The sequence below is a fragment of the Podarcis raffonei genome, chromosome 14, assembly GCF_027172205.1.
Source record: "Podarcis raffonei isolate rPodRaf1 chromosome 14, rPodRaf1.pri, whole genome shotgun sequence".
NCBI classification, from domain to species: Eukaryota; Metazoa; Chordata; class Lepidosauria; order Squamata; family Lacertidae; genus Podarcis; species Podarcis raffonei.
In genome coordinates this window covers 3347993-3370281 of record NC_070615.1, presented here as the reverse complement: position 1 = coordinate 3370281, position 22289 = coordinate 3347993, and the positions used below count along the sequence as shown (strand labels likewise).

Genomic DNA, 22289 nt, shown 5'->3' with positions numbered 1-22289 from the left:
TGAAAACCATGGGTGTACACCATAAGCATGGCACTTTGCTCTTTGCCATATTAAAACACTATTATTATTAAAACATAACATTATTTTCATGACTACAGAAGTAACCAGAAATAACTTGAAAAATCATAGCTACTTGAAAAGCTGAAATATGCTTAATGGTGTGCAAAACATGCTCATCATAATTTGGAATGTGCTGAGTCTTCTAAGTATTTTTTAGAGAAGTCTTATAAAAAGCTTAGACTTCTGACAAGAATTCTCCAAAGCCTGAGAAGATACAGCCAGATCCAGAACCACAAAGCTGGTAATGGTAGAGATGCTATAGTTTGTCAGCTTTCCTTCTCTCTCTCCCCTACCCCTCCTTCCCAAATGTATCATTTTAAAACATTTAGGAGAGATAAAGTGCTTTGATTTCTCTCATACTCTTCTTTCTTTAAATAACTTGTTACTGGTGTCACCAAAGCTCAGTTCCTGCACCTCTTAGGTGGTCTCCATTGCCATTATAAGACAATAAGGGAGGCGTTCATTGTGAGTTCCAACCCCTCTTTTTCAAGAAAAACAGCATTGGTAACAGCTATGTTAATTCTGGTCTCACTAAATTTAGATTTTCTGGAGATGACATCTGTAAAGGCAGGGCTTTCATATTCACTTGATACTCCAATTCAAAAGAGAGGTTTTCAGTAGGATGATAAAAGATGAAGCTCCACAAGCAGACACTGTTTTTGGTGTGCAGGCAGAACATGGCACCTTTTTACTCCAGATTAATTAATACAGAACAGTTGCCACTGCTTCGATACTTTCAAACACCAGTCACTCTTCCATGCATGTTAAAGTTGTTAACAATGCTCTTGTGATGTCTCATTCTTAGGCAAAAATTGGGATTTGACTGCCGCCCTGAGTGACTATGAGCAGCTTAGGCAGGTTCATACAGCTAATCTGCCACAAGCGTTCAACGAAGGGAAGTATCCTAAGCCACAGCAGGAAACGGACCCTTCCCAACAGGTGAACAAGAGTGAACGACCATCACTTCAAAGGCAGGATGACATTGCTCAAGGTAAAGGGCTTCTAGCTCAGACTTTGATTGGCAAGCTGCTGTTGTAGGTTTCCTGTTAACCTAACACAGGTAAAAGGTTTACTACTGAGATGCCAAAAAATAAAATAGGTAGGCCCACTCCAAAACTATCCTGCCCTTGATATACCTTCATAGATTCAGCGTTGGCAACATACAAGTTTGTCAAAACTATGGATGTTAGGTTTTCATATTGTTGGACACATATTGTAAGATAGGACTCTCTTTTTCTCCATTACCAAAGAGTTTCAGATTTCTGCCAAAGAGAGGGTGGGCATAAAAACTCAGAACAAACTATTATGTAAGCTAAAGATTACAAAAGACATTTACTAGCTTCTGATGCCATTTACTGGGGTATTAATAGGAACAACTTTTATTTATATGAGCCTAATTGGTTTATATAAGTAGAATCCTGAGGGTTTTTTTTCTATCAACAAAAAAGCAGCAGTAGTGGTCTTTACCAATAGTACTAGTAATAATTATTTATATAGTTATATTATTAAATACCTGTTAGTGTTCAAGGTATTTTATAAAAAATAGTGAAATTCAACTCGGCAGGTATGTGTAAAATCTACTCAAAGCCACTTTTTTTTAATTGGGGAAGAAAAGAAAGAGGGATTCTTTAAAAGCTGAAGTGAAGAATTCACATGCTTTTGTAAAGATAAAAAATTGAGAAGTGGAAACCGAGTGTCACAGTAAGAAGCCCACCATAGCAAAGAGTTAATTCACTACCTTGATATACACTGCTAGGATTCCCAAACAGCAGGCAAGGTCTGAGTGAACATAACCAATGCTCTGGATGCCATTAGTTCAGCTGCTGGGATGTTAGAGAGGAGCTTTAGAGCAGGGATGGGGGACCTTTGACTCTCCAGATGTTGGACTCTGGCTCCCATCATCCTCTATTACTGGCTCTGCTCATATTGGGAGATGGAGCCCGACAACAGCTGGAGGGGTGTAGGTTTCCCATCCTTGCCTTAGACCAGCAGCTATGAAGTCAGAGGCAACTGAGAATTCCTAGACCCACAGGCAACTTTGCACTAAATAAAATGGCACTAGACGGTGTTTATGCCATGGGCTTTCAGATCCTTGTGAATAAAAATCAGTTGAGCAGGCTCAGAGCTTTTCACTAGAAGAGGTCAGACAACACTTGCTGTGGATAAGATGCGATGTACAGTATTTTCTGATAGTCATGTATGTGCAGATGTCATCCGAGTCCACAGCACCAGGCAAAAAAACAGAACCTGCCTTCAAATTTGAGCACGATTGTTACTTCTACTCAACTGTTTGCAGATTAAAGCCAGCTTTGGTCTATTTGATGTTGTGCTGGGGTGCCAGAGAGTGACTTTGTGATGAATTTTATTTGATCTGTTAGGAAAGTTGAAAGTGAATTACTGAATATTTATTTAATACATTTCATGATCAGCTAGTACCTATTTCTTCCAGAAAATCATGATAACTGTGAAGCCAGATTTTGCAGAAGCAGACTTCTTTCACTATCTTATATAAAAACAGGATCCTAACTAACTAGTGACATTTCAAGATAGGGATTAAGGGAGCAGCTTCTCAGGATTTCCAGTTTGGCTTACGGGGAGGTGGGGGACTTCAGTACTTGTGTACTGATTTTCCACTGCAATTTATTCCAGACTGGAGCTGTGACACATGCAATATACTCTCAGGGAACACAAAGAAAGTGATGATTCATCATAAACTTGGGACTAGGTTGCAGGAGAGACTGCATTCTCCTGTTCAGACCTGCTTGGTTGCCGATGTAATCTGAGGAGGTCTTCTTAGTGCTGCTGCAAGCCTTTGAAATTTGTATTGTGGCCACCCAGAGCATGGTCTTTAAACCTGCAATGTAGAATGCTCTACCCCTTGAAATAAGGCATTCACTGATATTCCAGTTTCTTTCCATTTCACACAAACCTATGGCTGTTGATGATGTATTTTGTGATATCCTACTGGTCACTGTGAAGTTTTAGTGTATTTTATGCTGTTTTATTTTGGTTGTAGGTATTGTATACATGCCTACATGTTAGAGTATACATTGTATACTCTAACATTGTACACTCTAACATTGTATAGTCCTTTTAATAAAACAGTCCTTTTAATAAACCTACAATCAAAGGTCACGGGGTTCTATTTCATCTTGCCTTGAGAGCAAGAATATAGCACAGATGAGAGAAGAGATCATCGTCTCCATCAGGGTAAAAGTACTTTGGGAGTACAATCTTAAAGGCACTTGCTAGGGAGTAAGCCCCATCACGCTCATTTACTTCTGAGTAAAAACATTTAGAATTGCTTTGGTTGTCTCATTCCCCCCCCCCTTTCTTTTGTTCCTGCACAGAAAAGAGGCTGTCTAGAGGAATTTCTCATGCCAGCTCAGCCATAGTCTCCCTTGCGCGGTCCCATGTGGCCAGTGAATGCAACAATGAACATTTCCCTTTGGAGATGCCCATCTACACATTCCAGCTCCCTGACCTTAGTGTTTACAGTGAAGACTTTAGAAGCTTCATTGAGCGGGACTTGATTGAGCAAGCAACCATGGCCGCTCTGGAACAAGCTGGTGAGTAAATACTTAAGACAAGAGAGTCTGGCTTGTTTGGCCTTCTTGTTTGTGTACCACTCTTTTAAGCCCATATTATTGTTGGAGCTGATTGCTTACATCTTAGATACATACGCAATACTGTAGAGTTGGTGAAAGTAGAAAACAAAGACAACTAAAATGGTGAAGGGGCTAGATCACCTTTGCTACATGTAAAGGGTATAGAAATTGGGTTTTTTTTATTTTGACAAGAGAGTAATACAGACAAGGAGTGTGAGAAAGGAATGTGAATGTATGAAGACAGTGGGGAGATAGAGTTTTTTTCTCTTCCTTGCCCCCTCTCTCATAATTTAAAAGTTGCACAGTGAATCAGATTGACAGTTAGGACAGACAAGGGGAGGTGTTTCTTCACACAATGATTAGCACATTCCTAATGTTCTGTGGCGGGTGGCGCTGTGGTCTAAACCACTGAGCCTAGGGCTTGCCAATCAGAAGGTCGGCGGTTCGAATCCCAGCGATGGGGTGAGCTCCTGTTGTTCGGTCCCAGCTCCTGCCCACCTAGCAGTTCGAAAGCACGTCAAAGTGCAAGTAGATAGATAGGTACCGCTCTGGCGGGAAGGTAAACGCCGTTTTTGTGTGCACTGCTCTGGTTCGCCAGAAGTGGCTTAGTCCTGCTGGCCACATGACCCAGAAGCTGCCTGCAGACAAATGCCGGCTCCCTCAGCCTATGGAGCAAGATGAGTGTTGCAACCCCAGAGTCGGCCACAACTGGACCTAACGGTCAGGGGTACCTTTGCCTTTAACATTCTGTGGATTGGCAGAAAAGGATCAGTGTTGCTTGATTTCCCCCTTCCCTCCCCTGTCAGAATATTAAGATGTCACTCAGGAACACAACACAAAGTCTGCCTTGCAAACCACAGTCTGTGTAATAGCAGTTGATGGGTGCCAACTGTATATGCTGCATTTAGGTTGCATGGCATCTTGGGAATTCTCTATAAGCTGATTTTGAGTGCTGTGTGGCTGCATATAGAATTTCTTAATAATATTGTATGTGGTGTAACCCAACAATTCAGATGGCTTAAAAAAGATTAAACAAATGTGTTTTATATGACAGCAGAAAAAAGAAATCTCTGAAATAACTGCAGTAGCATGCAGGTTGGCTAGTTCAGTCAGGGCCATCACAAATTGCCTCAATTCAGAATGACTAATGATACATATATTGTTCAGTTGTTGTTAGCCATGATAACTGTGAATAGAAACTTCATTTTCAGTGGAACAGCGTACCTTGGAGTACTGGATGGGCCACTCCAGTGGGTGGCCATTGCCTTCACACCCTATTTGTCACCAAAGCGCCCCCCCCAACCAATTGAACATTGCCAGTGGTCTCGACAGACCGCTTAATGATTTTTCTGCCTGTTGTAGCCACTGCAGTGGGCTGTGCTTAATGCTTTATGGGTTTTAATTGTATTTCTATTGCTTCTTTTGTTTCTTACATTGCATTTTAGTGTAATGCAATTTGCAGTCTATAGAATTCAAGCTGCAATACAATACAATTTAAGGGATTAAAAACAATAGAAATACAATGTAAAAATGATGTGAATATATAATGTGGACATGCAGTGGACGACCTGAATGAAGATTGTGAACCACTGCTGGCCCACATACCACCTTTTGGGAATGCCTGCTTTAGAGGTTCTGTGGCCGCTATTGGAGTAAGAAAATTATTATGCTCCTGCAACTTCACTGTAAAAGAATATCTAAATAATTTAATTAGACAGAATAATAGATTAAAAGGCTTTTATATAATCTATATATATCTATGTTGTTCTGCTGTCTCAGCAAAGTCTCAGCATGCCATAGCAGCAGGCATTGGTAACACCTCTGCACTCTCCATCCCCGGAACAATTCTTGAATACATAGGGGCTGTTTATTGAAAGTCCAGCCTAGGGCAACTTTCAACAGATGAAGAAGATGGAGACAGGATGGATTCCTGCACAGCTGATGCGTTCCTCAATTCCCATCATTATTATCTGGATAGATCCCAGTCACCTTTGAATAATGTCAATGGTATATGTTGGTCTTTGCTTAGAAGATGACCTACAACTGTGAGGTCTCCTTCATAATTTAGGGTTTATATGTAAAGTGCTAACTTACTGAAAATCTGCTTCTGCCAGTTCTCAGAATTGATGGCATTTTAACTCCCATTCTGAATGTGAAACAATGCGTCATGTAAACCACAGCCTGCACAGAGATTCTTGATGTTTCTGCCTATGTATTTTGCATGGCATAATGAGATATGTAGTTTGCATGAACAACACAACTCTGAATGTTATTGTGCATATGTAGGACCATCAAGGCCACTCTCTACTGTCCTGAAGAGTCATCGGGGCAAGTGGGGGTTGTAAAGGATTCAACCTGAATCCAAACCCAGGTCAGCATTTTTCCTGTTGAATTCAGGTGTTATTCTGAACCCTAGGGCCAAACTCACCCTCAAGGGTAGTAAGCCGCCTCCACTCCTTTTTCTGTCCAGTCAGCCTGAGCCAAGAGATAATCAGGTTGTACACTGGACATCCCCAAGATTCCAAGGAGCAAGAGCTTCGTTGAGTATTTGTTGTCATCAGTGCCGGATTTACATATAAGCTAAACAGGCTATAGCTTAGGGCCCCACTCTCTTGGGAACCCCAAGTACATTTCCAATTGTATTTCAGTTCAACAATTATTTTGATAAAATACACATTTTGTTATGTGCAAATGGCTTTAGATACCTATTAGGTCCATAAATGACCATATACTGTAGCATATATTAAACACAAAAAACAGTGACAATTTGTTGTTGACAAAGGACAGCTGGACATATAAATGACCCCATTACTTTATATGTCCAGCTGTTGTCATGTTTATGCTTTTAAAATTGGGAAGATTTGCTATAATGTAAGTGCCACCATTTACAACTTTGAAACCATTTTTGCTAAGTCATAGAAGGAATGGACATTGCTGGTATGACCTCTCTGGAAAACTATTTCTTAACACAAGAGAATTGTGCTTTGTATCGACTCTGAAATGTAACAGGCAGCCCACCTTAGATTTGTTTTCTTAGCTATTACTTTCTTCACTATAAAACTCATATCAAGAAATGTATAGATTTTATATGGATTATATATGTCTCCTTTATGCAGCACCCTTGATTTTTCTTACCACGCCTACATTATTGTCAAAATCTTCTGCATGGTGCAGGTGATAGTCTGTTATTTCACCATGCCTGCAAAAAAGGAGTTGCTAAAAATGAGGATATGTTACTTCCAATTTTATCACTCCCAAAGGCAGCCCAACCCACTTTAAATTATGCTTCCCTTGTGCACTCTTGATTTAGATTTCATAAGAATGGTTAGGCATGTGAAGTGTGTGCCAGCTGCTGCTTGTTGAATACATGTGGCGATTACCAAGTGTTTTTAATAACCCAACCTATTAATATAGCTACAATTTATATGCTTTTTTGGATATAGGGAAAATAGACTTCCAGTAGGATCTGAAATTCTCCTGGATTTAAGTATAGCCACACATTTTCATGTTATAGGTTGCTTTAGCCTAATTTCAGTTTATTACGACCACAACCATTGATTTCAGTTGAAAAGATTAAGCTATTTGTTTTTAATATCAACAGGACTCCAAAGTGCTTAATGTTGGCAGTGTCCTTACATTTTAAATTAATTTTCATTTTTCAGGTCGTCTTAACTGGTGGTCCACAGTGTGTACAAGCTGTAAACGCCTTCTCCCACTGGCAACCACAGGGGATGGCAACTGCCTCTTGCATGCGGCTTCCCTGGGTAGGTCTTCTGGTAAATAATGCATTCTGAAAGAATAGGACAACTCTCTATCTCGCTTACAATGCTTAGATTCAATCTTTCTCCTTCAGAAGGATTGAAAGAACCTCACTTGAACAAGATGTGGACCCCATGGTGTACAAACACAATGTTGGGGGGGTCTCCTCTTATCCATGTTAGCAAATGATACTGTGATATATAGTAAGTGACTATTTGGACTAGGTTCTGTGAGATCTGAGTACTCATCTCTGGTTGTCCATAGACTTGCTGAAAGCAACACGGGACCTCTCAGCTTCAGTTTTCTGTTTCACAGAGCAGTTGTAAGGATCAGTGAGATAAGGACACATTCGTTTTCTTTAAATTTCAAGATAGAACTGGGCTACGTTGAAATAAAAAGGTGTTCTTCAACACACACACACACACACACAAGTTACATTGGATATGTCACTGGTCAGTACAATTTTATGGAAGACAGATGCTACACCACTTTGCTGGCACTGATGAAGGTACAGTAGCAAATTAATTTTTTAACCTGTGGGGCCAGCATTTGATATTCATAAAGTACTTACCTGATGTGGACAAATATTCCATTTATTTTAATAAGATTGTGTCAAGAACAGAATTGCAGGCAGAGGCCTGAATCTTCTGAAATATTTATCACAGAATTTCAATGTTGGAAGGGACACTAGTGGTCATCTAGTCCATGCTCTTGCAATACAAGAATCAAAGCTGAAGAATCCCTGACAGATGACCATCCAACCCTCATTGAAACACCCAAGAAAGGAGAGTGGAGTCTGTTCCACTCTTAAACAGGTGCTAAAGTCAGAAAGTTCTTCCAAATGTTTAGTAGGAATCACATTTCTTGTCCGTTCTTAAACCAAAACCGTTCTTAAACCGAGGTGCACTTTCCCTAATGAGGCCTCCCACCGCCGGTGACCTTCCACCGTTCGGATTCCGTTCTTAGACCGAGGTGGACACCAGGACACTATTTCCAGTTTTGCGGAGTTCATAAACCAAATTGTTCATAAACAGGGCTGTTACTAAACCGAGGTGCCACTGTAATTTGAATCCATTAGTTTGGGTACCATCCTCTGGAGCTTGCTCTGTCTTCCATGTGTCAGCCCTTCAGATATTTGAAGATGGCTGTCACATCACCTCTCAGTCGTTTCTTCTCCAGGCTGCTCCTAAGGCATGGTTCCCAGACCCTTTATCATCTTGGTCACCCTCTTCTGCACCTGTTCCTGCTTGTCAGTATCCACCTTATATTCAACTTATAATTCAAATGGACTTTATATCTGCTTTGTCTCATTGTTTGTTTTGCTATTAGTGTAAAATGTAGCCCTATGATCATTAACAACAGAAAAAAAGGAAAAGCATCAATATTAAAAAAAGAAAGTAGATTCCAAGTTGCAGAAGAAACACATTTGTCACACCAACTGCATACTTAATGAAGATGCCGTTTGTCATGTCCTCTCCCCCTGCCCCCAGTGCCTCTGGAAACTTCTACTGCCAGAAATGCTGGTAACATGGAGGGAGCTGCCAGCACATCCCCCTGCATCACAACATGTAGGATGACACCACACTACCTCAAAGACTGCCCCATCGCCAGGCCTGAGGCATCCTTACAGGCAGTTCAGTCCCCCTTATGCTCCTTCCACCCATTGTTTTGGAACACACAGCATACACAGGGAAGGAAGGGGAAGGCACATGGCATGGAGCCGTGAGGAAGAGACCTGCAGAGAGTACCCACAGCTCCCCCTGAGACAAGCGTTCAAGACTTTAACCCAAGCAGCCATGGTGAAGGGCCAGGACACACAACAATGCCAGACACAAATTGACTCCAGGTTGAAGAAAGACATTCTTTGGTAAAGCAGCAATCAGAATATTATTTATATATGAATTAAAATAATTTCAGTGCATTAAACACAAATAATTTGCTGGTTTTTAAGCTTGCAAGCCTGTGGCTGGTAGTATTTTTAGGATTCAGATATAGCAAATTCAAGTTCTTTTATAATGAACTTGGATTCCAGGGGCTATTCATCCCTGTCTTGTGCAAGACAGCCAGCCCTTAAGTTTTTGGGTCATTATTTCTGAAACAGTCAAAAGAGCCCCCAGTGATCATTAGTCATTCAAGGCCCACCGATAGTACTCCAAATTTCTGAGGCTAAAATCAAGAACGTTTGTTTCCTTCCGGCAAAGTTGTGCATCAGGCAACTCAATTCTTTCATTGTTTCTAAAGAACATTTCCTAAAACTTGCTTTGAATTCAGTATTGCCCTGTATTAACTTATTTAATGTTTGCACCTATTATTTGAAATGCTTAAACATAGTCAAAGGGAATTAAACTCCAGTTAGGAGAACCATGCAAATGATTACACCTAAGCCTTAATTCCTCTTCATGTGTGTTTTGTGCTATTCCTGTTTTCAAACTTGCTCCTGTCGCACTACTTTTTTGCATTTAGGAATGTGGGGGTTTCATGACCGGGACCTTGTATTACGGAAAGCACTTTACACAATGATGCGAAGTGGTGCTGAAAGGGAAGCCTTGAAGAGAAGATGGAGGTGGCAGCAGACACAGCAGAATAAAGAGGTTTGTACAATATCAAGAATTTATCAATCTTAATTTTGAAGCCATACTCACTATGGCTTCCTCATAGAGTCCCTTATTAGTGCCTGATGCTTGTGACAGAATGCTGAAGAATGACTCTGAGCATGGACAGAGTGCTTTCCCCATCCACTGGATATCTTCAGTTAGTCCTCATAATCCATTTGGGGGGGGGATGATTTGCAGGACAGTCCATTACCTTGCATCTTTCACTTAACATTGAGACACTTAATTTATACCACTCAACTTTCAGTATCAGAAATGTTCCCTCTCTGTTCTGTTCTAAATTATTTTGTATGATGTCATTGTGCTGTTTAAACAAACATTTTGGGAGGAACATTTTGTTAAACACTTGGTGCAAATAGGCATTTTTGCACAGCAAAGTCTGGTTTGACAACCATTGGAAGTCTGAGACACTGACAACACAATTCTATGCATGTTTCCTAGGATATCAGTATCACTATATGTAGCAGGACTTACTCCCAGTAGTGGAGCATAGGATAGCAGCTTCCACACATGCACACACAATTTAACCTTTTTTATTCTGCCCTCCTTCCAGAAAAATATTTATAAGAGAAACCAAATAAGATTGTTTCTATGATAATTCAAAGTGGGGTGGCTTACTTTGGTCATTAAAAGCAGCTGAATTAATGTATATTGGGGGGGGGAGGGATACTGCAAATGAGCCTTAGCAATTGTACTCTCAGGTTCCAGAGAACTTGTGCATACGTGAGTTCAGAGATCTCTTAACTCAAGGAATAAAGATACAAATCAAGGCACAATGTGTAAGTTACAGTTGTCTCCTTGTTTCTTGAACTGCCTTCTCCTCTCTCTCCTAGTCAGGGTTAGTTTACACAGAAGAAGAATGGGAGCGGGAATGGAATGAACTGCTCAAACTGGCTTCCAGTGAACCACGAACTCACTTCAGCAAAAATGGAGGCACAGGAGGCGGGTAAGTGGGGGTTGCCCTGTTCCTTTTCTGATTTACTAACCTACCATGACATAATTTGTGATATAATAGGTAGGAAAGGAAAGTTTTGTATCATCAAATCCTGCTTCCAGAAACGTATCGGGAGTTACAGGATGTCTTTCTGTTGCTGGAAGTGATATGTTGTAGTTGATAAATGTCCAGTAAACTGAAAACACCTAAATATTGTAGCCGTTTCTTATAAGAGTTGAAGCACATTGCCTAAGATGAGGGTAGTGTTAAGAAAACAAGATGACTTAGGGATTCATAAAATTATGAATAGCATGAAGAAAATAGGTAGGAAAATATCATAATAAAACTTGCCTAATACACAACAGAGGCCCCCTTCAAGCAGCTGCTTGCTCCACATCCCAACAGGCAGCAAAACAAACACAGCACTAACTGGAGGATTTCCATGGTTCTTTGCCTGTCCCCACCTTTTTAAAAAGTTCCACAAGCCTGCCGACAGGCAGAAAAATGTGCGGCAGGCAGTTCCTGTGCTTCTTCCACTATTCCAACACGCCTGTTTTTAAAAAGCCTCTCAAGAAACTGCCTGTGAAATGCTCCACATGGCTGACAGGCAGCTAACAGGTGAATTCTGTGAATATTCACATTATTGTATTTCCATATGAGAAAATGCTTCACCTGTTGAATTTCTGCCTGCCATACAGCTGTCAAAGAATCCTGTTTCCCCCTAATGCCAACCCTAAACCAAAGCCTAGGTTGCCATGCTGTAACCACTTACCAGGGATTTAGTCCCATTTAAAACAAGTAGGAGAAGACATGCATACCACTGTACTATAGGTCCCCTCCTGCACTGCACCCCCAAATAATTGTGGGAACTGTTGTTTGTTAAGAGTGCTGAGAGTTGGTAGGAGGCTTCTGTTCTCTTCGCAGAGCTCCAGTTGCCACAGTTCCTTGGGAAGAGGCACTGGCTGCTGAAGCACTCTGGAATATTCTTTGTGGGATGAGACAGTGAATTACTAATGAGGGTCTTTAGCCCCTGCAGAGCCAGAGACGTGCCCAAACCTTTCCCCAAAGATCTTTTCATTTGTCCATTTTGGGGAAGAGGGATTCTTTAGCACCCACCTGTACTTACTTTGTAGCAGTATTTGCAGAAAATAACTTTTAGGGACAACCTGATCTCAGATGAACTCACCACAGGAAAGATGGATTCTATTTGCTAGGAGAAAAGGAAGGGGAAACTACAGAGATTTTGAAGACTGGGAAATTCAACGGAAAAGCACACTAAAGAGAAGGTGGAAAGAGCAGCTGTTTAAGACACCAGGGATTCCTATTTCCTGGTCTCCAAAAAAGTCACTCATCAGTGACAGCTGTGGCATCACTCATTTTAACCAATACTGACAGAAAGAAACAGCTCAGCTGGCTCATTTCACACAAATTGCTAAGAAGGGTACCTCTAAATTATGCTTCATAACTTTCTTTCTTTGAAGACTTATTTTTTAAACATTATGAAAACTCAGAGTCTGAAGGCCCTGCAGGGGTGTCAGTGAAGGGCAGGGTGCCCGTGACCACAGTGTTGGTGACCACAGATGTAAATAATTTTAGTTCTCACTCTCTCTGTGGGGTTGTGTGTGTTAAAAAATAATAATACTGCGCTGTTTTTGCATTTACTTAAATTTCTTCAAAATTGCTTTTTAAAAAGTGTCTTAATCTGCACTACTTTTGTATTCAGGTCCTTATTAGTAGTTCTTGCAACCTCATTCTGTCCTTCTCAGGCGGTTTATGCCTCATGCTTTTGCACAGCTCAGTGTACTCCAATTAGAGATGTGCTGAGATGTATTTGCCAAAATAAAAGAGCTCAGTCCTTGAAGAAGTCACTTTTGACAGCTTTGCTTCTCTGGAAATCAAAACAAAAGTACCCATCCAACTAATAAATATTTTAGATGTCCAGTACCACAGTTTTCAATGTGCAAATCAATCCTCCTTACGTGGAGCTGCCAGTCAGAGGGTGGGATGTTGGCTCCCCCCACCGCCCACCCACTGCCAGAGCTTTCTAGATCTTGATCTGCAGGGAGTATCTCTTACACAAATGTGAAAGACCATGACTTTAGTAAATATAGCATGGAATTAAAAGACCATTCTAAAAGCAGCCCAGTGGCTTAGAGCAATGGGGGGGAGGGGGAGTCCTGACCACACATTATTCTCTGGGAATAAACCTCAACTGGTGAGAGTCTCATGGACTTACATCTCCACCCCCTTATGCAGGGGTCAGCAAACTTACTGCGCCTCAGGCCGGTGTCTCCAGCGCCGATCGCACAGCAGGCCGGAGGGCGGGGGAGTGCGTGCCCATACGTGTGCACACACGCTATTTCCAGTGCACTTCTGGGTCGGAGGAGCACTGGAAATAGCATGTGCACGGGCCTCCTCTGACCTGGATGTGCACCAGAAATAAGTCTTGCACATGCGCAAATAACACATGCACACAAGCTATTTCTGGTGCTCCTCCGACCCGGAAGTGGGCAGCCGCACAGCGCAGCGCCGGTAAGAGCGGGCAGTGGCAGTGGGCGGCGGGGGTCGCCGCGAGCCGGATAAATGAGTCCCTCAGGCCTTATCCGGCCCGCAGGCCTTAGTTTGGGGACCCCTGCTCTTATGCTTCTTCCATATGGTGTGGAGAATGGAAATAGTGAACTATTCTGTACCTTGCTCATTTGAGTTTAGGAACGTTCTGACCCTGGGGTGCATCCCTAGATTGAAAGGATTGCAGGGCACCCAAGGAGAGCCCAAGGTCAAATAAAATTTGGTGCGGCCAATTCATGTGGTGGGCTCTGGGCTGGAGGAAGGTGCAAGGGAGCCTGAGATTATAATAGGGTTGAGATTTCTCCCCAGAGTTAACAGCTGATGAGTGGCAACCCAACTGGAAACCATTGTAATGTTTCTGGGTCCAACAAAAGGCACCAATAATAAGGAGTAGCTTTATAAAAGAAGCTTTATTCAGAGAAGGCTCTAAGACCTTCTGGTAGAATTGAAACTCAAGGCCTAAGGAACTGCCCAGTTCATGTGATTCCAGGGGAAGTCCTCAAATTTCCAAGGCTTAACATTGACGGTGTCAACAAATTATGAGCTCTGCCATTTCACATATTTCTACTGAAAACCTAGAGAGAGCTGAGCAGCACTTCAAGTAAGGATTTTGTTTGAAATATCATTGATCAGCAAATTAGAATATTTCCTACTTTGTGCAAAATTCACAAATTTGCATTTGAATGTAATTTTTTTCACTGGAGCTTTTTCTGTGATAGAATTGAACTTTAAGTTACAAATATGCTGTCCCTGGAAGATAGTAACCACATGCATAATTTACTTTAAACCTCTTCTCTCCCAGTGGCAACACTCTGGTTTTGCTTAAAGCAGGACAAATAAACTTTTTAAACTCAGTGACCACATTGGAAACCATGTGCTATCTCTCTGTTTACTTATGGTGAGGCAAGACAGGGAAGCTTCCTAGAACAATGTCCCTTTCCGTCTGTCAAGCCAGCTTCCTTCTTTCTAGAGACCAGGTAAAGTCTGTGGCCAGATTGGGATTTTGGTTTGGCACCACCCAGTGGTCAATAGGCAACATTGCAGGCTTGAATAACAACAACAATAATAATGAATTAAAACAGGAAGCTTTTCATCTAAGCTCCTCTCTGCTTCTTCAGTTTTTAAAATTTGCATCACAGAAGGCAGTCATTTCTTCCTGAGACCCCTGGTGTTCTCCTTTCAGGCTGGTTATTTCCTTGCTTCTTCTGCCTTTTGCTGAACTTCTCTGTGTATTTAGCCCCATCAGCACTCCTTCTCCCACTCAGATGTTTTCCTGGTCATTTTTTGAGGCCTGTTCAGTTGTTGGTTTCTTTATCTGCAACCTCTTGGGACTCTGTCTTGTCCTTGCTTTGCTGACTTTAGTCATAGTAGACTCTGTATCCCCTCCTCCCCGCCCAGCCCCCGCCCCAGCCATTTGCTCAGTACAGCTAAGGTTTTTCAAACCACTACTCATCAGTCAGTTACCCAAGTTTTTCTGCTAACGATAAGCTTCTTTGCCTGCATTTAAATGGAAAGGCGCAGACGAAATCCACACTCTCCCACCAGGAGCAGATAGCAGCAGCAAAATTACAGTGTGTAAAGGCAATAGACATTTTTACAGCTAGCTCTGCTTCCACTCAAGATTTGGCTACAGCCCTCCCAGTTAAATGGCAGCACCCACCACTTACAGCTAAGGCAGATCTTCCCAGTTTGCTACCTCTCGCCAAGGGAGTTCTATGCAGAGCATCTCAAAGCCAGATCAGGTGTGAGCTGAGGCAGTTTCACCCCAATGCCTCGCAGGGCCAGAGTCGAGGCAGCTTGTTCCTCGCTTTCAACACTGTGATGTTTGGCTGGTGAACCATCGTAATGTTGTAAAGCTAACATCCCCCAGCCCTGGTGACAAGTCTTTCTCACAACATCATTTCCATCCCTACAAGCCAAAGTACTTCTGTCAAGGTCCACCAGAGTTGGGGATTTTTGGTCCTCCCTGCCCACTCGAACAGACAGTGTGGAGGATTCAAAGGAAATCAACAGTCTTGCTCCTGCAATGCCCAACAGAACAAACCATCTCTCAGCAATGTGGGCACGATCCTCCCACATTTGGCAGCAGACAATGGCAGCCCTATGGTTGCTGGACATTTTCTGCAGTGGTCTCCACCTGGAATTAACCTGAACTCCACACAATTCTTACTGTCTCCAGTCTCATCAGGTCCCCACAAGAGGAATGTACTTCTGGATGCTTGAACAGCTGCCACCAGAGTCCACCTGGGCTGTCAGCAGCTGTTTATTCTGATGCGCCTCATCACTTGTCTACTTTTTCTAATAGTTCCTCCATTATACTTCTCTACCTTTCCTACCAGAGTGTCTCAGTGAATTTTTAAAGCAACCTTTCTGTTGAAAGCCATCTCCATGCTATACTAGTACTGAATCACCTCGCTTTCTGGCTTGTTGCTTAAGAACTGAAAAGGGAAGAAGCTAAAACGACAGCTTCCTGTTTGAATTCTTTATTTTATTTTTTTGCAATCTTGCTTTGTTGCCTGTTGACAGTTGGGCTTTGCCAAACCTAAATCCCAATCTGGCAGTAGCTTTTATAGGATCCAGAAATACCTTTCATCATAAGTATAACAGGTTTTCTCTTTTAAATCTGACTGTTCCTTCAGAAAAGCCTTTTCAGTATCATACCAGCCATAACTAACGTGCACACCCACCGCCTATGATTCTCCTCTAAAATCTTACTTGCTGCTCATGTGTCAGTGCTTGACCTCTCCCTTTCACCTCTACCTCTGCCTTGCTTGGCTAAAAAGGGCAAAAGTAGGTATGATTTGAGAAATCAATGAACAGGATCTCTTACCTTTTCTGTAAGATCAGGGCTACTGTGGGACAGCATTGGTGCTGTGGCATGGGCCACGGGTTCCTCTTCCATTGTCCTCTGCAGCATATTTCTCAAAATTGCCACCCAAAGCTGCTGTTTGCCCAGTGGGGGGGGGGAACATAAGGGTACCTGCTTTCCAACAGTGTAAGTGCACTAATTCTATTTGCAGATCAAGGTTTTGATCTGAATTGCGGGGCTCCTCATAATTTTTTTTTCATATACTTGCTCAACAATGGAAACTAAATTACAGTAGTCTTCACTTGGTTGGGCTTTTCTCTATTAGCTACCCCTAAAGCTGTTCATGTGTGTGTTGCTTGGGGGGGCGGTGGCCCCTACATATGGAATTGATTCTGCAGTGGTGTGGGGATAGAAATGGGAGCCCTCAGTCCTTGTCCCTTTTTGGGAAGAGAACATTCCAAGAACCCTTCTGAGCCCAGAACCTCCCAGTTATTTCACTGTGCTGTTGCCAAGGCCAATTTGCATGATGCCCTTTGAATTATAGATGAGCCAGTTTTCTCTGGTGCCAGAACAAACTTGAAGCATTCAAAGTTGTGTCAGCTTCAAAGCAAACTGTTTTAAAAAGAGGAAATAATGGGTTCTGAGCTAGACTGGGCTGCTGCTGGTTGCATCTTAGGTTATTTATTTATTTATTATTTTGCAAGCAAACATGTTCTCTTTTGAAAAGAAAAATACAAACATTGTCAACTTTCAGAGCTCTGAAGAATTAAATCAGGAAATATACAATGACACAAAACTGTCAACAAAGTTTCCTGGTGGGAAGTTCCCAAAGTGCTACTAGCAAGGTTTATTTACAGGTAGCATAAGGCATCTCATCCAGTCATTTCATTGCTAACCAGTTAGATGCCGGAGAAGGTGTGGTGATAACCCCCTGTTGTTTCCCACAGTATCTGGCAGTCAGAAATCCTGCATAAATCCTGCATCTATGTTCACTTGTTGGGTGGTGGTGTCTAAATGAGCCATCACTGATCAAACACTACAGCTAGAACTTTCACATCACCTCAAACATAATGTTTCTTAGCAGAGTGAGTTCACACATTCAGTTGTCAGCTAGCAAGGGATGAATAACCAAGAGACGTACAGCCCTGTGTGAACCAGCCCTGCCTCTTAACACAGAAATGCCATTCTTGGTGTGACTTGAGAGTGTCAGCAGTAAGTGTGCGCTAAGGCTTCGTGACTAAGCACATCCTAAAAGATATGAGGGACGCAGGTGGCGCTGTGGGTTAAACCACTGAGCCTAGGGCTTGCCGATCAGAAGGTCGGCGGTTTGAATCCCCGCGACGGGGTGAGCTCCCGTTGCTCAGTCCCTGCTCCTGCCAACCTAGCAGTTCGAAAGCACCTCAAAGTGCCAGTAGATAAATAGGTACCGCTCCAGCGGGAAGGTAAACGGTGTTTCCGTGCACTGCTCTGGTTCGCCAGAAGCAGCTTAGTCATGCTGGCCACATGACCCGGAAGCTGTACGCCAGCTCCCTCAGCCAATAAAGTGAGATGAGCGCCGCAACCCCAGAGTCGGCCATGACTGGACCTAATGGTCAGGGGTCCGTTTACCTTTACCTTTAAGAGATATGAAAGCTGAAATTCTTAAGGTGCTTTTCTTGTTCCAAAGGGAATTTGACATGTAACTTGACTTTGAAAAAATGTTTGTTGCAGAAACAAAGACTGATGCAAAGCAGGAACCACATGAAATGTTATGGCTGTGGCATGAAGTCTGCTCCACGTGGAACTGTTGCTTTGGCAGCAGGTGTGCCACAATCCTAACCACTCAGTTTAACCTGAGAGCAACTTTTCAGACTAGGTTATATATTTGGATGTAGATAACTAGATTGCAATATACACAGAGTGCAGCAATGCAGAAGGGGGGGCACACATGCGGTGCTGCTTTTCTGTTTTTGTTTTTGTTTTAAATAGAGGTGCCAGAACTCACCATGACAATCTGGGTGCCACATGGCACCTGAAAAGTAGGCTATGGACACAAAATTACAAAGCTGAAATGACTGAACTCCAGCTAAAATGTTTATTTTCATATGGTCTAGTCCTCATCTGAGACTGCAAAAAACAAAGCCATGCTTCCCCTGCCTGCCCCCCTAATATTCTTATGTGGTCCCTTCTCCCATCTTCAGAAAGTGGCTGAAAGTGGGACTGCAGAAAAAGGTCCTCCTTTCCTTCTACTCTGCAGAAGATTTCTGGATTCTCCGTAAACCCCCTTTCCTTCATATGAGATTCTGGCAAACAACTAACACATATTACAGGCACCACTACAAAAATTGTTTAGATTTTAACCATCACTGGGAGTCTGAGGTAGATAACGCTTTGAAATGCACTACTTGAACCATCATAAACTAACCAGCTAGTATATTTCAAATTAAAATCATATTATACATTATAAGTACATTAAACAAGGCAAATAAAACCTCACCAAAACATGTTGGGTTTGAATGAAAAAAAGAAAAAGTTCTGGAAAGCACAAGCTCAAGGAAGTTTCATCCCCAAATGCCTCACCTTCTCTGTACGCTTTCTGATATTTCTCCAACTTCTTGGACTCACCAGCCATCCTAACACTGGGATGTTACTGCCAAACTCAGCCCACGCTGCCTCCTCCCTCCAGAGACACACAGCTTTCACATGCCACATCATCCCCAAGTCCACTCCTAACTTTGCTTCTTCCAGAAGACATTTAGATGAACTCTTACTGGCTTCCCACCTCAATATGACTCCCAACATCCATCATGCCTGTCCATTTACACGTTTCCTTTCTCCTCCCCAAGCCAACTCCTGGATCCAGAGGGGCTAAGTTCTGCCCACCACTGAGGGAGCTCATTGCATGCGTGTGATGTCACATCTGCAATGTCATGCATGTTGGGAGGAGGTGCCCAGATCCGTTGCCACTGCAGAGAGGCCCAGCGAGGCCCCTCAACATTGGGGTGGCGGGGTGTGTGTGGTCTTGGTTAAAGATTGGAAACCTCTCGTAGACTTTTTGTGTGAAAAAGAAATAATGACATCAGATTTTAGGATTGAAGATAATGTTTGTTTATAGAAAGTGGCTTTGTGGGGTGTTATATTGGATTGGACAAAGTGAATATTGTTATATAGCGGACAGATAAAGAATCAGAAGTTCTTAACTTTCTGAATCTTATTTTTCTATCTTTCTCTTTTAACCTCTTCTCTATTCTTTTCATTTATTTATTTATCTCTATTTCTCTCCCCTTTCCTGCTGCCTTTTTTTGGTGTTTTTATGGTGTCTATATAAAGGTCTTCATTTGGTTAAAAAAGGGAAACTATATTAAATTTTGTATATTTCTCTATAAACCTTAATAAAATTAATTTTTAAAAAGATGGGGGGGGCTTGGCCCTGTCCCCACATACATTGTCCCCACATCTGAGGTGTCCTCAGCCCCATAGAGCAGGTGCCTGTGTCTAGAATGCCACCATCTCCCTTCCAGGGAGTTATTCCACGTGTATCTCAACACACACACACCACTCTTGCGCACGCACACACCAAGGCAAGGCTTGACACGATTCTTTCACGTGTCTCCAAACCCCACCATCCCCACATGCTGATCCACTTCCTCACCCTTCCTCCCCTTCTGTGTCTCCTTGGCAAAGAATAGTGGCCAGATTTAAGAGCCCCCTCCCAGCCCCAAGTGCGCTTGCACACGCCATCCCACTCAGCGGCAGCCATTTTACTTGTGAATCAGGCAAGGCGGCACTTTGAATCTCTTGCCTCCTGCAGCGCCATCTTGACTTGCACAGTGGCGGCACAGGGGCAGTTTCACTCAGCTGCCGGTGCTAAAAGTGAAAAATTAAGGAAACCCCCCTGTGGACACTCCCCCAAACCATTCTGCCCTCACTGATCTTTTTCCTGAGAGGGATGCAGGAGCAATTTTAGGAAAGTGGCTCTGGAGGGGTTGAGGGGAGGAAAGGAGGGAAATCCACAAACAAAAAATCTACAGTCCCACCCCCTTGCCTGCTCACAATTGGCCAAGCAGGCAGATCAATTTTTCAGGGCAGGGTGCTCTTCTGTTGGCTTTCCTGTTGGATAGGGGGGGCACTGGCCTGCAATGGCAGCCACCTGAAAGGTGCCGGAGCTGCCGTCCAGTGAGCTCCAGCTGAAAAAAAGCCCTGCACACAAGCAATGTTCTTGTTCTTTAGTATATTCATACCCCACTTGTCAGCCAAGATTTGTTATTCATTATTGAGATTTTTGTAAGGTATTTGTAAACTGCTTTAGGAACTAATCTTGTCTGAGAAGTGGGGTCAGTCTGCTGGCAGTTAATGATGCTGTCCAGGTTATCTCCAGCAGTGAGCAGCCAAATCTCTCTTTAAAATGCAGTTGGAGCTTCAACTCTTTCCCAGTACCTGCTTTGGGGTAGGGATTCCATTCTTTGTTTGTTGATGCCTTCCTTAACTGATGAACTATGTGAATTTTGTACTCTGTTATATATACCTCAAGTTCAAAATTTAGCTATCCTGAGTGTCTTCTGGAAACTATGTAAGCATTTATTTTTATTTGCATTAGCTGTTAGGAATAAAAATGGCTTCTGTGTTTTTCATTATATTTGAGTTGAGTTGGAAATGCATATAAGAAGCTTTGCATGAGAACAAGTAACTGTAAGGAAAGGGGTGAAAACTTCTTTAGTTCTGAATTGTGTGCCATTGCACTTGGTTTTCTAGAGTTGACAACTCTGAAGATCCTGTGTATGAGAGCCTAGAGGAGTTCCATGTTTTTGTCCTGGCACATATATTAAGGCGACCGATTGTTGTTGTTGCAGACACAATGTTACGAGACTCGGGAGGAGAAGGTGAGTCATTTTGCTGGCAATCATTTATTTAAAATGTTTTTATACCACCTTTAATAAAATATTAGGTTGGTATATAGAGTTAATATTAAAAATACAACAATAAACATACACAATTCAAAGTGTTGGTGCTGACCTTTAAAGCCCTAAACGGCCTCGGTCCAGTATACCTGAAGGGGCGTCTCCACCCCCATCGTTCTGCCCGGACGCTGAGGTCCAGCGCCGAGGGCCTTCTGGCGGTTCCCTCATTGCGAGAAGCAAAGCTACAGGGAACCAGGCAGAGGGCCTTCTCGGTAGTGGCGCCCGCCCTGTGGAACGCCCTTCCAGCAGATGTCAAAGCGATAAACAACTACCTGACATTCAGAAGACATCTTAAGGCAGCCCTGTTCAGGGAAGTTTTTAACGTGTGATATTTTACTGTATTTTTGGTTTCTATGGAAGCCGCCCAGAGTGGCTGGGGAATAAATAATAAATTATTATTATTATTATTATTATTATTATATGTAGAAACAGTAAAATGTCCAACCTGGGGTTAATTGAAACCATTTGGTGCTTGAAGCCAGAGATGTCCTGGAGAAAAGATGCTTGTCTTCAGCAAGCATCTAAATGGCGGGTGCCTGACTCAGTTCATATTACAGACAGAGAGAGAGAGAGAGAGAGCGCCATGTCAGAATGGGCCACAACCAAGATAGCCTCCTTAGCTGACCTCAGTGACCAGGCCAGTTGGTAAGGGAGAGGAGTGCCTTCAAGTATCCTGGTCCTTTTATATATCTACAACAGCCTTAAATCAGGCTCAGTAGCATAATAGCAGCTACTGGATATTAAGGGATATTAAGTAAACAAACTCATTTCAGTGGAAACTGTGTTAAACTATGGAACCTGGTAGGTGTGATATCTACTCTTTTAGAAATGAAATATTTGTCTAGAATGGCAAAAAGCACAATTTAAAGGCTTCATATAAGTGAACAGGAGTTTTAGTAATGGTGGTAGAATTCCACTGCTGGTGTTTTTCCTGTCCCGAGTGTGTCTGACAATCCAGTTTCCCCCCTATTGGTTATTACTTTTATCTCCTAATGAAAAGAA

General features: G+C 42.5%; 1 protein-coding gene across 5 annotated transcripts in view; it reads left to right on the top strand.

Moving 5' to 3' along the window:
• Nucleotides 1-22289, top strand: part of OTUD7A (OTU deubiquitinase 7A) — a 120636-nt gene that overhangs the window by 77035 nt on the left and 21312 nt on the right. For all 5 annotated transcript variants that reach the window (XM_053365425.1, XM_053365428.1, XM_053365424.1 and 2 more), the window contains 6 exons: nt 866-1051; nt 3411-3629; nt 7331-7432; nt 9891-10018; nt 10873-10985; nt 21082-21209. In XM_053365425.1, coding sequence (XP_053221400.1) covers nt 866-1051; nt 3411-3629; nt 7331-7432; nt 9891-10018; nt 10873-10985; nt 21082-21209 — 876 coding nt within the window. The remainder of the gene's footprint in view (nt 1-865; nt 1052-3410; nt 3630-7330; nt 7433-9890; nt 10019-10872; nt 10986-21081; nt 21210-22289) is intronic.